Consider the following 13,440-nt stretch of genomic DNA (forward strand, 5'->3'; position numbering starts at 1 on the left):
TCAGATTAAAATCTGTTCCTCTTACGGCAACTCACTCCGGGGAAAAGTGGTGAATGTGAGAAAAGGTCATACGGGACCCACGTTAATAGATTAGACACACCACTAATATACCAATACAAGTAGGTTCTTGCACTTAGCCTATATCTCATATAAAACTAAAAAACTAAACAAAATATATATAAAAATAGATTCAATATTGTACCAAAATACTGCATTCATGTACAGCTGTAGATATGACTTCCCTCTTCAGAAGTTATAGCTACTTACAGTAGCCTATATAACCTGATAAATATTTCAGAAGCTGACTTTGTAAGTGTACTATAGGCTACACATTTTGTCTAAGCCTAGCCAATATGATAAATCGTCTCTGTGTATGTGATCTATGCTTTTTCTATTCAGGGGATGTGGACAATGTAGGACAGCTGTTCTTTGTGCTAAAGCAGAATTTGCAATTCATGAGATTGGTCAAATCCACCTCAAGAATAAAAGCTGCTCAAGCACCCTGCCTACAATTGCTTTGTGAGGTCCTGTTCTTTAAAACTGCACCAGCTGCTGCTGTTCAAACACTTAGCCAATACTCCCACCTTGTGGCCAAGAATTTTTATTCATGACATACTGTACAATGACATTTTGACTTAGGCTCTTGCAGTACCATGTTACCATACATTTGTACCATTGGCGACTCCAGTGAGGATAAAAACCTAACCCTGACCGTATGATAATACACTCATTGAGCTTTGTAACAACACATACAAGCATCCATAAGTAGTTTCAGAAAATGAAAATAATGATAACATAATATACATACACACGTCTCAAGGCCCAAAACCAAAAAACACAGACCTAGATTCATCTAATTAATTGGAAAGTCCAGCTCCTCTACTGTCAGTAACTGAACTGACACACAAAACTCTCAAAGTGAGGTACCCCAAACTCACAACAGGAAACCATCAGTTTGGATGGAATATGTGTGGTGAGGAAAAACCCAGCCTACTGCACATTGACACAATGTATTTGCAGGAAACTGAAAACCAGACATCCTGTGGGGATTTCAGTTTTCTTCTCTTGCGAGGGTGCACAACTAGAATCAGTGGCTGAGCTGTTTATGTTGAAGGAGATGTCAGACACGGTGAAAGGATTTGCAGCAATGCTGCTAAAACATCACAGATGTACACTGAAATGTTCGCACAGTTTATATACTCAAACTGAACTACTTTGACAAGTAATATACTAAAACAAAAACACAGAAAATCAAGCACCAATTTTCGGAAGTATAAAAATAAACACTTCTACACTTCTTAAGAATTCAAACGTATACTTATTCACTACTTCCTGTGTTTTCTGTGCACACATACAAATTCATTGAGTTATAGTTACATTTCAGCACTCTGCTGTAAAACCACAGCTTTCCACTGTTGGCCTGTCAGAGACGGCGCACAGAAGCTGGAGGTTAAGTGGTGTGCTAAACGGTGTTATGTGAGTATAGTTAAAGGAAGGGGATTTCCCCTTCATTCTTTTTATAATTATTATTTTTCTTCACCTCGATTACTAGAGTTCTGCCTGAATGTTAAGAGGCCATGACGTCCTTCTTCAACAAAACTGTTGTTGTCGTCACATGCATTTGATGAATCCACTTAATGACCCAAGCTCCAGTTGTGCAGCTGACTCTGCGACTTTCTTACTATTTTCTATATGTACATTCTGTATTTTAAGTGTCAGTTAGGAGGTAAAATAAAGCTCAACTCAATACAGACTCAAGAAAGAAAATATTATACACTTGTCTCGATTGTATGTCCTTATATTAACCCATAAAAAGAAGTAGGAAAAGAGGAAAACATCAAATTGTAGGTGGTCCACAGTGCTTCATAATGCCATTTAACTCTTAGCCAGACTGTAATATACATCTGCATTACTCAGTATCAGTCATATGTGACATTATTGTAGTCTGTGGTTGTACCATGTAGTACCAACAGTTAGTAACATAATTTCTAGGAACTTGAAGTTTCTAGTCTTACACACTGGCGTCCAAGTACTGATGTCTCTTATTGCATGATAGTGTGGTACTGTGTGTCCCGAGGTGCGGCCTCAGATGTCCTGCATTGCCCCATTCAAACCATGGTCTGTGAAACCTTGCTTCAGTTCAGGCCTCCACTGCAGCTTCTCCAGGCTTTCCTGCAGCAGCTGAGCGCAGCCGGATAAATCCATGTAGTGCAAGGCTGAGAAAACATCATTCAGGCTCGCAGAGGACTGCTGGCTCCACAGCCTCAGCATCTGGTACTGCTTCTCTATGGAGCCCAGACCTAAACCGGCCTCCAGCTCCACCCGCTCCAGCTGCTGATCAGCCACTGAGAGCAGACGCAAGAACTCCTTCCACCTACGCAACGGCACCTCCTTGATAATTGTATAGAGGACGATGGCCGGCCAGAGCCCCGATTGCTCATCTTGTCTGTCAGCTGGAAGGAGAGAATCACAGACAGTGAGCGGACACTGGATGTGCAAAACTGAAAACTCTTCTGTGGAAAAAGCTCAACAGTTGCAAGAGTGTGCAGTCTGACCTGTGTACAACTTCTTAACCACAAGATAAAACACCTTGTTATGTTATCTGGCTTGTTTTTTGGTTTTTTTCCTGGTTTACTGTAAACCCAGATTCAAGCTCAACCTAAAGGTCATACAGAAACTATGTATATACACATACAGTATTTTATATATATACATATATACAAACAATAAGATAAGATAAGATATACTTTTATTAATTCCCCGTAGGAGAAATTCAAGTTACACAGAGCAGCATTGGGGAATATAGTGCAATGAAACTAGTACAGTGTACAAAAAGTATACAATCTTATCACAAATAAGAATATTACAAAAATATAATAGAAAATATAAAACTATAAATGAAAAATATATACACTATATGCAAACAATGTATTCAGGACAACAATGGCACAGAGTATATAGTGTATCTGCCATTGTTGTCCTGAATACATTGTTGCAGTGTGACCAGTTTCCATTAGTCATTATTCACTTATTCATGATTCATGATCTCCTCATATTTGACTAATGTCTTCTAAGAACTGCCTGACACATTGTTGGTTTAGGTCTTTCTATGGAATTATGGAAATAGACAATAATGATTGGTGGGGATTTTTTTTAAACAGGACAATCATAATGAATCAAACAAGGAAAAAAAAAACTGCGAAAAAAAAAAAAAAAGTCTCACTCTGCATGAAAAGACATCTAGCAGCCATACGGCCACCGCTCACACTGACACAGAACAACACAGTGCACAGGACAGACAGCACCAAGTATTAGGTGACATAGGCGCGGGTTTGTTATGATGTGTCTACCTAGTAAAATCCCCCCATTCACACTGTACAGTAAAAGCAAAGCAAACGCCCATCGGTTACCTAATGCAAACCACAATGTCTTCAGCATTATGATCAGGGTTTTTTTTAGCTGTGCTTAAAAAAAAAACATAATTTCAGCAGTTTGCCTGGCAAGACAGGGCTATATCATAAAATGAGTTAACGTAGACTGCAATATCAGGCGTGAAGCATTTATCTAGTGTAATATAATTTAAATAATCAAGTCTTATGAACTCTGAGAATGAGTACATGAAAGGTAAAGTGCAAAACTGATGTGGCTTTAAGACTCTGTTACTCCGTATTCTATAAATAACATCTGTATAATTTGAAAGTAATGTACAAGGATGCAAAATGCTCACAGCTTAGTGACATGCACTCAGTATCTGATTTGCCATTTCCCCTAATGTTGAAATGCTGACTGATGCGAAAAGGTGAGGGTGTCTTGTTTCCCAGTTTCCACCTCCACACTGTGAGCCACATGACTGATCAGTGATAAATAGCAAGCTGAACAAGCAGAGATGAAAAGGGTACCACGCCGAGTGTGAAAACACTGTAGCTGAAGATAGTACACCACAGCAGTAATCAGATGGAGGGAAGTGTCAACCAGACATTTGACATTAGCAGTCTGATGACTTGTGATGCTACATTTTAACCAGAAAAACAGACAAACTCAAGCCTTTGTGCATGCAAGCCACCATTCAGCTCAAGTACCCTTGAGCAAAAAATTTTTTGCAGGTGATAGTTAGAAAGTACTTTAAAATGCTTCAAATACAAATAAAGTTGCAATGTTAATGCTGGGATTTGTAGTTTGTTTGTTGTTGTAGGTCTTGTTCCACTTGTAAAAGACCAGGTAGGATTTAATGGCATGACAAGTGTCTGACAAGCTGATTGTCTCTCCCCCTGATACGTTTATATTATACTATTTAAAAAAAAAAATCTATTTTAACCGGCTTTTGGAGATCTAAGCAAAATTTAATCTGCCATTCTCCCTCCAGTTCTTTTTTTCAAATTTAAGTAGTTTGTCCCTCTGTCCTTTAAATGGCCGTTTTTTCTTTGCTTCTGGTGCACTTCCAGCACATTGCAGATACTCAGTTTCATAAAACACTCCTGTAGAAGTCATTATTCGACTCTATTTTACACCAATTTCACTTTTTTTTTTCACAAACAAGTTTCTTACTTTCATGACACAAAATGTGTCTTTGATAATATGAGTCTGACTTCACATCTCAACCACAGTATTGAAACTAGTTCTATGGTGATGATTTCCTTTCAGGTTGATTCACATAAGATCCTAACCCTTTGAGCTGCCTTTCATAGATGCTTTCTTTCTCTGTTATTTTACCATGACTCTTAACATGACATGGACACGTGAAGTGACCGTTTACATTGTTAATTAACAGTTTTGATAATAAATACAATCCATTGTTAGCACTTAAAGCCTATTTTGACATGCCATATCTCACCTCATTTTGTTTTGTTTTATACAACAATGTAATGCAAGCTTCTACTGAAAGAATGTAAAGGATGAAAATCTAAATGATTTGATGTTTTACATACACAGTACGTATCTCTGATGTTTTGACAACCACTTCTTTCACCTATGTTCTATTGGAATGATTTGGACAACATATACATTACAATGTGTTGAACACAGGCTGTGTATCGCCACACTGAATCTTACCTTTGTGTTTAGCATCAGGCAGTAGAGGACTGACGTGGGCTGGATGTTCTGGTGTGGCTGGACTCAGATTTAGAGACATCATGGGGGTTTCCTCAGATATGGTAAATGTCTTGAAAGGACAAACGAGAAACAGGAGGTCAAAATCTTACAATAGTGGGGATGCTGAGTCAGCATCCCCACTATTGTTATTCAGTTCTTTATTTATTACTGCTTTAGTTCAAGTTAACTATAAACTCATCGACATTTGACCTCTACGTGTATGTTTTGAACATCTGACCACCTACAGTTCTGCTCCAATCTAGATCTCCATCTCATCAGAACACAAAATGCATGAAATTAAGCACTAACCAGCGTAGTCGGGCTGCCGTCTTGATGACTGCAATGTTCTGTTAGGAGGAAAGCAGATATTATCAGTAAGCTTCCTGCTTGAGTGTATTTAGCAAAGAAAGCGCAGTAAAATAAGATACTCAGATACATTTCTCTGAAAATACATCTTTTGTTTAATACTGGAAATATCTTCAGTGGCAATAAATGTCTCTTGGATTTTATACACACACTTTAATAGTGTAAGAAATCCCACATGGGAGTCTATCTTTGGTTTTGTTGTTGTAACTGCACAAAAAATTATATATTAGTTTATACTAAGTATTTGTTCACTTAATTATACCCATCTGGTATTTTTATGTTAAAAGACCAAAGCTTTGGTAAATTAAGCACTATTGTGTAAAGTAGCTACTCGAGGTACTCTCAATGGTGGAAGAAGTACTCAGGTCCTTTAAGTAAAAGTAGCAGCACCACAATGTAAAAACCCTGCATTCAAATTGTTAAAGCAGTAAAAGTACAGAAGCATTAACAGCTAGATGTTTTTTAAGTATCAAAAATAAAAGTACTTATTTGTGCACAGAATGGCACAAATGGTGTTAAATGATCATATATCACAATTATTAGAGATGCATTAATGAGGAGGCATATTGTATTTTACCTACTGTTGGGTAGTTCAATGTATAAATTACACTGTCATATTTACAAGCTGATCATATGTTTTGCATGTAAAATACTGATCTCTAAAGTAACTTGTAAATTAGGCTATCAAATTAATATAGTGGAATACTATACTATATACTATACTACTAATACTAAACAACAAATACACAAGTGCGGCTCTGAAATACAGTGAAGTATAAAGTGCTTAAGTAAAGCACAAGTACCCAAAAACTGTACTTAAGAACAGTACTGGCACCGCTGGTTACCATTGAATTTGGGGTCCTCGGGAGGTGGCTGCAGGTCTTTGTTCACACTCCAGCATGAACAATAATGAGGGTATCTGAGTGAGTTCCTGGTGAAGAGCAGCAGGAGCCAAAAGAGCAGCATAAATGTCACCAAAACCCCCATGAGAAAAAGCCAGGGCAATGCTGTGGACACAAAGAAACACTGAAATCATTCCACCACTTATCAGTTCTAACTGTCTGAAAACCTTTGAAGATAAAAAACAGAAATGATGCTCAAGATAATAACTTGGATAACTGCAAGCTGATCACACGTGGTGCTGAAAAGGGGAAATAATCTAGCTCTGTAACCCTTAATATAATGTCCACAGTTAATGTGAGCGTAAAGGGCATACGAGTCATGAAACTACAAAACCACAGACCAGAGTGTCGCTTGTTAAAGGACCAGTGTGTAGGATTAAGTGGCATATAGCAGTGAAGTTGCAGATTCCCACCAACTGAAAACAGCTTGCGTCTGTATTTGACAGCCTGGGAAACTTCGAAAAAATGCAAACGGCACTATCTATAGCCAGTGTTTGGTTTGTCCGTTCTGGGCGACAGCAGAAACATGGCGGTTCAGTGTCTGTAGATAAAAACGGTTCATTCGAAGGTAATGATTCATATTCCAGTGATTATACACTTATGAAAACATACGTATGAATATTATATTCAGTTTCTGCCAATAGATCCTCCTAAATCTTACACACTGGACCTTCAAAGTACACATTTACAGAACATATTTAACAGTTAGCAATTACATTGAGATGGAGAAGATGGAGGTGTAGATTGAGTTGTAGATGGAGTTGCAGATGAAGTTGCAGATGGAGTTGTAGATGGAGTTGTAGATGGAGTTGCAGATGGAGTTGTAGATGGAGTTGCAGATGGAGGTGTAGTTGGAGGTGTAGATGGAGGTGTAGATGGAGGTGTAGTTGGGGTTGTAGTTGGGGTTGTAGATAGATTTAGACAATTCCTCTTACATTCTGGGTCTTTCAGACACTTAGCCCTGAAAAAATAATGAAAGACTAGTAAAGACACGGCACAATCTAACACCATATGTATCCATACACCAAATAATAGGTTCACACTTGTTCAAGACTTAATAAAGTAGTGTGGTGCCCATGTGGACACTGAAACAGCTGGTGCTTGCTATAGTCTTTCCTCTTGTTCTTACTGGCCATTAAAAGATCTTTTCCTAAGATGTAAGCAATGGCAGAGAAAATCTACAGTCCTTGTTCTGTGTAAAAATCCGTCACAAAGATTATGTGAAGCTCATATGATGCTTCAACAGTTTAAGATAGTGGATATTTTTATGTTTTTAATATACAGTTCCCACTTAGAGTTTGCCTGGACAGTGTATCCCCGCTGAACTGCAGTGGAGGGACAACAAAGAGACTGTAACTTTAGCTTTAGATCAACTTTTGAATACATTTTTTGCATTTTAGCCGTTGCTTACATTAAAAGCTCATGAGAAAGGGATCTTTCAGTGGCCAGTATCTGTGACAGACTATTGTTTTAAGATAGACCTGTCTGTAATTTGTGCCTGTGGGCACAGTTACAATCCTTTAACAGTAAGGCTAAATGAACATAACAACAACATAAAAAGTGTGCCTTTGTGTTAAGACTTTAAACATCCGCAAATACAGTGTTCAGCACATGCACAGGTCTCAAGTAAAACCACAGGAACTGGGTGGCTAAAAGAGATGCAGAGAAAAAAAACTGGAAATTCGCAACAGAATCACACTAGTTTCCTCCACTCTAATGAGAATACAACATGCCCCTTGACCTAGATGTCATGCTTGATTTGAACAAGGAGGCACATTTTAGATCAAAACACAGAATCAGTTAAAAGATCAAAAGACATGCTTTTTTCCACTTTCATTTAGTCTATAAAAACAGTCAAATTTTGAAAATTCTAAACACAAAACAAGAAAATCATAACATTACAGAAGCTGTAAAATAGGTTCATGGGTGTTTATTGTCATTTCCACATGCAGAGTACACGGGAACAAAGTTTTGTTTCTCGCGGTCCAGTGGTGCTACATAAATATAAGCAACAATTGCTCAATTAAACTACAGAAACATCGACTCATTGCTTCTGTTTGGTTTCAGCCTCACAAAGTTTTTTTTATCAGGCTTAGTCAGATAAACTAAACATCACAGAGAGGGCGATATGCAGGATATACATAAACACACTCATTACTGCGGTTGCAGTCTGCATAATTACAGAATCAATCTGCTCCCACATTAAGCCAATCAGATAATAGAAGAGCCTCTTCAACACAAATAGATTATATCGAATCCACTGTAATATCAGAACACATAGAATACATAAAATGATCACAAAAAGTATAAGTATCAATTATCATAAAAAGTATTACACATAGAAAGGTAAATGTAGCAAAGTAGAAAGATAAAGATACAGACACACAAAAAGTAACTAAATTAATTACTTCCCCAGCTCCCCAAGATATATTGGATTTGTTTCTGATTTCTGCCTTCAGCTGAGGTTGTAATTCTGCAAGCGCTCTCCACTTTGTCACAAAAAAACTAAACATGTGTGAGTTTTTGTCTGTCAGTTTGTAAGATCTCCCACCTTTGGCAGGGCCCGCACTTCTTTTGGTAGTCAGAGTTATTAAGCCCTGAAAGAAAATATGAGGGTGATTGTGAGAATTCAAAAAGCTCCATGTCTTCCTTTTGAGAGTGTTTATAGTGTTATAGTATATTGAATAAGCCAGGGGATTAATCAATATAGAAGCTGTGAAAACCTATCTAGGACTTGAACTCCCTTTGCCTTGACTTACCTTCACACTGTTCACAGAGGCATTTCTTGCAATCCAAGTCATCGGCCCCAGGGTTTGCATTGTAGTATCCATCTTTACAGTCACATACCACATTACTACTTATGGAGCAGTTCCTTATTACCACATGATGCTGAGCTGGGGAGAAAGATCAAAACACAGTGCTTCTGTCTCAATCCACAGCAGTCATTCATTTCAAGGAAATCAAGAAATAAATTGATGAGAATTTTAATTATTCAATTAATTATTTTCATCAATTCTCACATTACATCAGTTGGTACACTGCTAATTTCTTGTTCAAAATGTGCTGCATGCTCAACCTGTTCTGGGACAGAACTAATCTTTGGGACCAGGTCCCATTAACCTGGAGTTAAAATGGGAATGCCACTTATTGTGTGAATTCACACAGTTTTTAATCTCAGCCTCAACCTGCTACGTTGCCAGTGACGTGCGACATGTAATGTTTAGAGGATTTGACAAGACACGACAGATTTATGCCATCACAGTGTTTCCACTTCCCAACCACAAAATGTACCATGGATCCCTCAAAAAACATCCTACGTACGTTTTTACTATTTAACTTTCTATACTTCATCAGAATGGCATGATAGAATGATAATTACTGCAACAAATAGCATCATATTGTTACTTTAAAAAAAACATAACAAAACACAACATCAAAAGCTTACACGATATCCCACAATCTGACAACATCTATTTCCATCACCCAAAGCAGTTAACAAGATACTTACAATAACATGTGGCACACCTGTTGCATCTAGGGTGAGTGTTTTCTATGTCTGTGTATGTGCCATTACGACATATTTCACATTTGTACAGCTGTGAATTGCCACAGGAATCAACTCTATAATATCCTGGGAAACAGTGGAGGAAAAGAGAAAGGGAGAGAGGGAGAAAGGTAATGAGTTCAGACATGTGGAGATAATTCCTTGGTAACTGTACAACCAAAGGCCAACACATACAGTTCCTTGTTATAACTTACCAGCTGGGCACTTTTCATGACATAAATTAGTGGTTTGTTCTGTCTGTCCAGGGGGAAGGAAGGCAAGTATCAGTGAGAAACCCTGAAACAAAAGACAAGGTTTGATAATCTGAGGTACTGTGTGAAGAGGAATGCTCACAGATGTACTGACCTGACACTTGGACACTAAAGCTGCCATTACAAAGGACATATACTCCTCTGATGTTAAGCAGGTCTTCGGGTTATTAAATAAGTATATTGACATATTATATATACAACATTCAATCATGTTATTGTCATAAATCACCATAGAAACTGTAACACCAGCCTACTTAAAAAAAACAGTAAAAGGGAAAGTACATTGTAATATCACATATGCTCAAAGGAGCAGGAGAGGATGCTAGAGTGTATGACTTTTGTGGTTGTTTGATGTGCGCAAAAATTGTGTCACAAACATTTGAAAGGGCATCTTTCAACTTGCACACATATGGCGGCGGGTGTTCAAGTTATGATGCATGTTATGATGCAACACTCAATCACTCCTGAAAAAAGATTTGCGTTTGAGGCATGAACCAGACCAATTGCTGACTGCGAAGATATTTCTGATATTTGTGAGCATTGACCTGTCTGCCTTTCAAACCACTCCCTACTTTAAAATAGGGAGTGTGTTTATTTAACTCTTAGAAAAAGGAGCTTTGCATAATCATCATTTATACATACTTAATACATAATCTGCCAGCAAGCAATAAAAGGAGGGCTTGATATCTTTGGCTTTATCCGAGGGTATCTTAAAATGATTGTGAAACAAATCCTCATATCTCTTGGTCACAGAGAAACCTAAATATGTAAATCTGAATATTTTCAGATTTTCTTAAGTCTTTCATGATAGTAAACTGAAAATCTTCAGACTGCTGATCGAATAGAGAAAATAATCAGTAGATTAAAAAACAGATGAAACAATATAAGAAGCAACATGCTAAGCCTTAATATTAACTGAAACAACAGTGAGATTGTACATACTGTAAATCTCTCCCACAGTACTCAACATTAGTGTTTGCCAATCAACCCAAACAATCACAATGACAGATGTCCTACTACAATCCCCCAACCTTTTGTAGCAAATATAAGGTTCCTATAACAATGAGTGATGAATACATAAAAATCCACTCAGAAAGTAAATGAAAGCAGCCCTGAAACATTGGATTACTTACCAAGATAAAGTCCATGTTGGATGAGTCGATCCTGAGGATGTTCAACAACCAACTTGAGTGAGTGTTAGTTTCACTCATTGGGGAAAAAAAGTCAGAGTGTCACAGTATATCACCCGGTGAGGATACCACTGAATTCACCAACAGGATGAGGCATTGTGACTCTGAACCACCTGTAGATTTCCTTTCAATCTGAGTCAAATATAACTTTAAAGGAAGCCTGTCTTTGTGTTTGCGTGTTTGTGGGTCATAGATGTCAGTTCTTTGGAGTCTTCAGAGAAGTGGAGTGAGAAACAGGAAACACAGAGACATCACGTACCCAGTACACACACACACACACACACACATGCACAGTGTGACACAACTATTGGTGGCAACGTCAGCGCATGACTCCCTACGTCTGATTGTTTCCTATAATTTCACTGATAATTAAGTGGTTCAGACACAAGAACTGGTGACATATATGGGACTAACACGAGTCGGATACAGTAGGAGGTGGTGGCTGTGTGTGTGTAAGGGGAGGGTGGTTACACTGAATATATTAGGCACATCAGTGACTTCAATGAGAATCTACCGTCAAACAAAGTACAAATTTAGATGAGATAGTAGGCAGGTACCAGTAGTGAGGACCAATCAAATGCACTATGCTCAATCCCTGATCAGACGGGTGCATGTTGGTTTAAAAATATATATATTATATCTAACATGAAAGTCTACTTGACTGGCAAAAAGCCTTTGAACACACACACACACACACACACACACACACACACACATACACACACACACAAATACATATTAAAATTTGCTTTCTGAAGCAAAACTACACTGTGCTTCAAAACTGTGTGTTCACTGCAAAACATCTGAGTCTGGCACTATTACTGTATACATACGCAATATACACAGTAACTGACACAAATCTGTGATTGGGGCTATTTCTTTCACTTGTTTCCCACAAAAGTAGATAGTAATCAATTTTCAGTCCGATTCATTGTCTTGATAGGAACATCCTGTTTGTTTCATGGCTCTCACAATCAAACTGGTATATACTGTTCCCAAAGTCTATCATTCATTTAGATGCATTAACACCAGACGACGCTGACATGGTATGGGGGCACGGACGAGATGTAAAACACTTACATAAAGATGTTGCGCAGCAGAAACAAAGTGTGAGACACCTAGTCAATAAACTCTGATTTGGTTATCTGAAGCCAGCAGATGTCTGGAAGTAAAAGTTAAAACTGGGATAAATGTGAGTGAAAAGATGTTTTAAGATGTCTAAGTTACATGTTACTATCATTATAACACTATTTCAATGACTAAATATCAACTAAAAGATTACAGCTTTGAAATGTTGAAATAATGAAGGTGTATGTCAACCAGTAGTTACATTGTACATTATGTAACCTAGATATTCACAAACCAAATGTAGCCTAGTTTGAACCTTAACACTGTCTAGGTTTGGAAAAAATGGACTCTTGGTGAATTATTTTGCTTTTAATGTATTGTTTCAACTTTATTTCAGATCTAGTTTATGCATCTTTAATTGCAATATACTCATGATAATTTACACTCATTTGAAGAATGTGACAGTTGTATTAGCTTGTTTATAATGACTGTATTATAGTTATTTTTGTAACAGTGTTTATACTGTCTTCTTGGCAAGATCTCTCTTTAAAAAATATTCTTTTACCAGGTTAAATGAAGGAAAAAATAAGTTTTTGCCCTGCAAATCATCAAATCAGTATAAACTGAGGGGAGTTGGCTCACCAGACTAAGAAAGAGGTGCATTCAAGTTTTGCCCCTTTCTTCCAATGCATTTAAGACATGTTGCAGTTTTATCTTCACATATATCTTTATTTTGCACATAAAACACGGCGATGAAGATGAGCTCATAAAACGTGATGCACTGCTGCAGACTCAAACACCTAACCGCGTCACTTTAAGCAGCTTCAGTCATTTAACACTTAGAAAGGGGCCATTTCCCCCCTCATTTAACCACAGCTTCTGTTGATATTTGGGTACATTTAGCAGCCAGCATTTGACTTCAAGGAAATTTTGAGTGCAGTACTTCTCTTTTGCAACGGAGTATTTTATTGTGGCGATTTCATGATGTGTGTTACTACTTCCACCCCTGC

General features: G+C 37.7%; 1 protein-coding gene across 1 annotated transcript; it reads right to left on the bottom strand.

Annotated features, from left to right (window-relative positions):
* Nucleotides 1-585: 585 nt before the first annotated feature.
* Nucleotides 586-12,088, bottom strand: si:ch211-112c15.8 (tumor necrosis factor receptor superfamily member 25). The gene is made up of 10 exons (XM_051424454.1): nt 11,306-12,088; nt 10,116-10,197; nt 9,865-9,987; nt 9,116-9,250; nt 8,908-8,953; nt 7,073-7,317; nt 6,300-6,461; nt 5,398-5,435; nt 5,050-5,158; nt 586-2,453 (listed from the first exon to the last, which is right to left on the bottom strand). Exons 1-10 carry the CDS (start codon nt 11,381-11,383, stop codon nt 2,086-2,088), a joined length of 1,386 nt encoding a protein of 461 aa, XP_051280414.1. The 5' UTR covers nt 11,384-12,088; the 3' UTR covers nt 586-2,085.
* Between the last annotated feature and the right edge of the window lie 1,352 nt (nt 12,089-13,440).

The sequence above is a fragment of the Dicentrarchus labrax genome, unplaced genomic scaffold (assembly GCF_905237075.1).
Source record: "Dicentrarchus labrax unplaced genomic scaffold, dlabrax2021, whole genome shotgun sequence".
Taxonomy (NCBI): Eukaryota; Metazoa; Chordata; class Actinopteri; family Moronidae; genus Dicentrarchus; species Dicentrarchus labrax.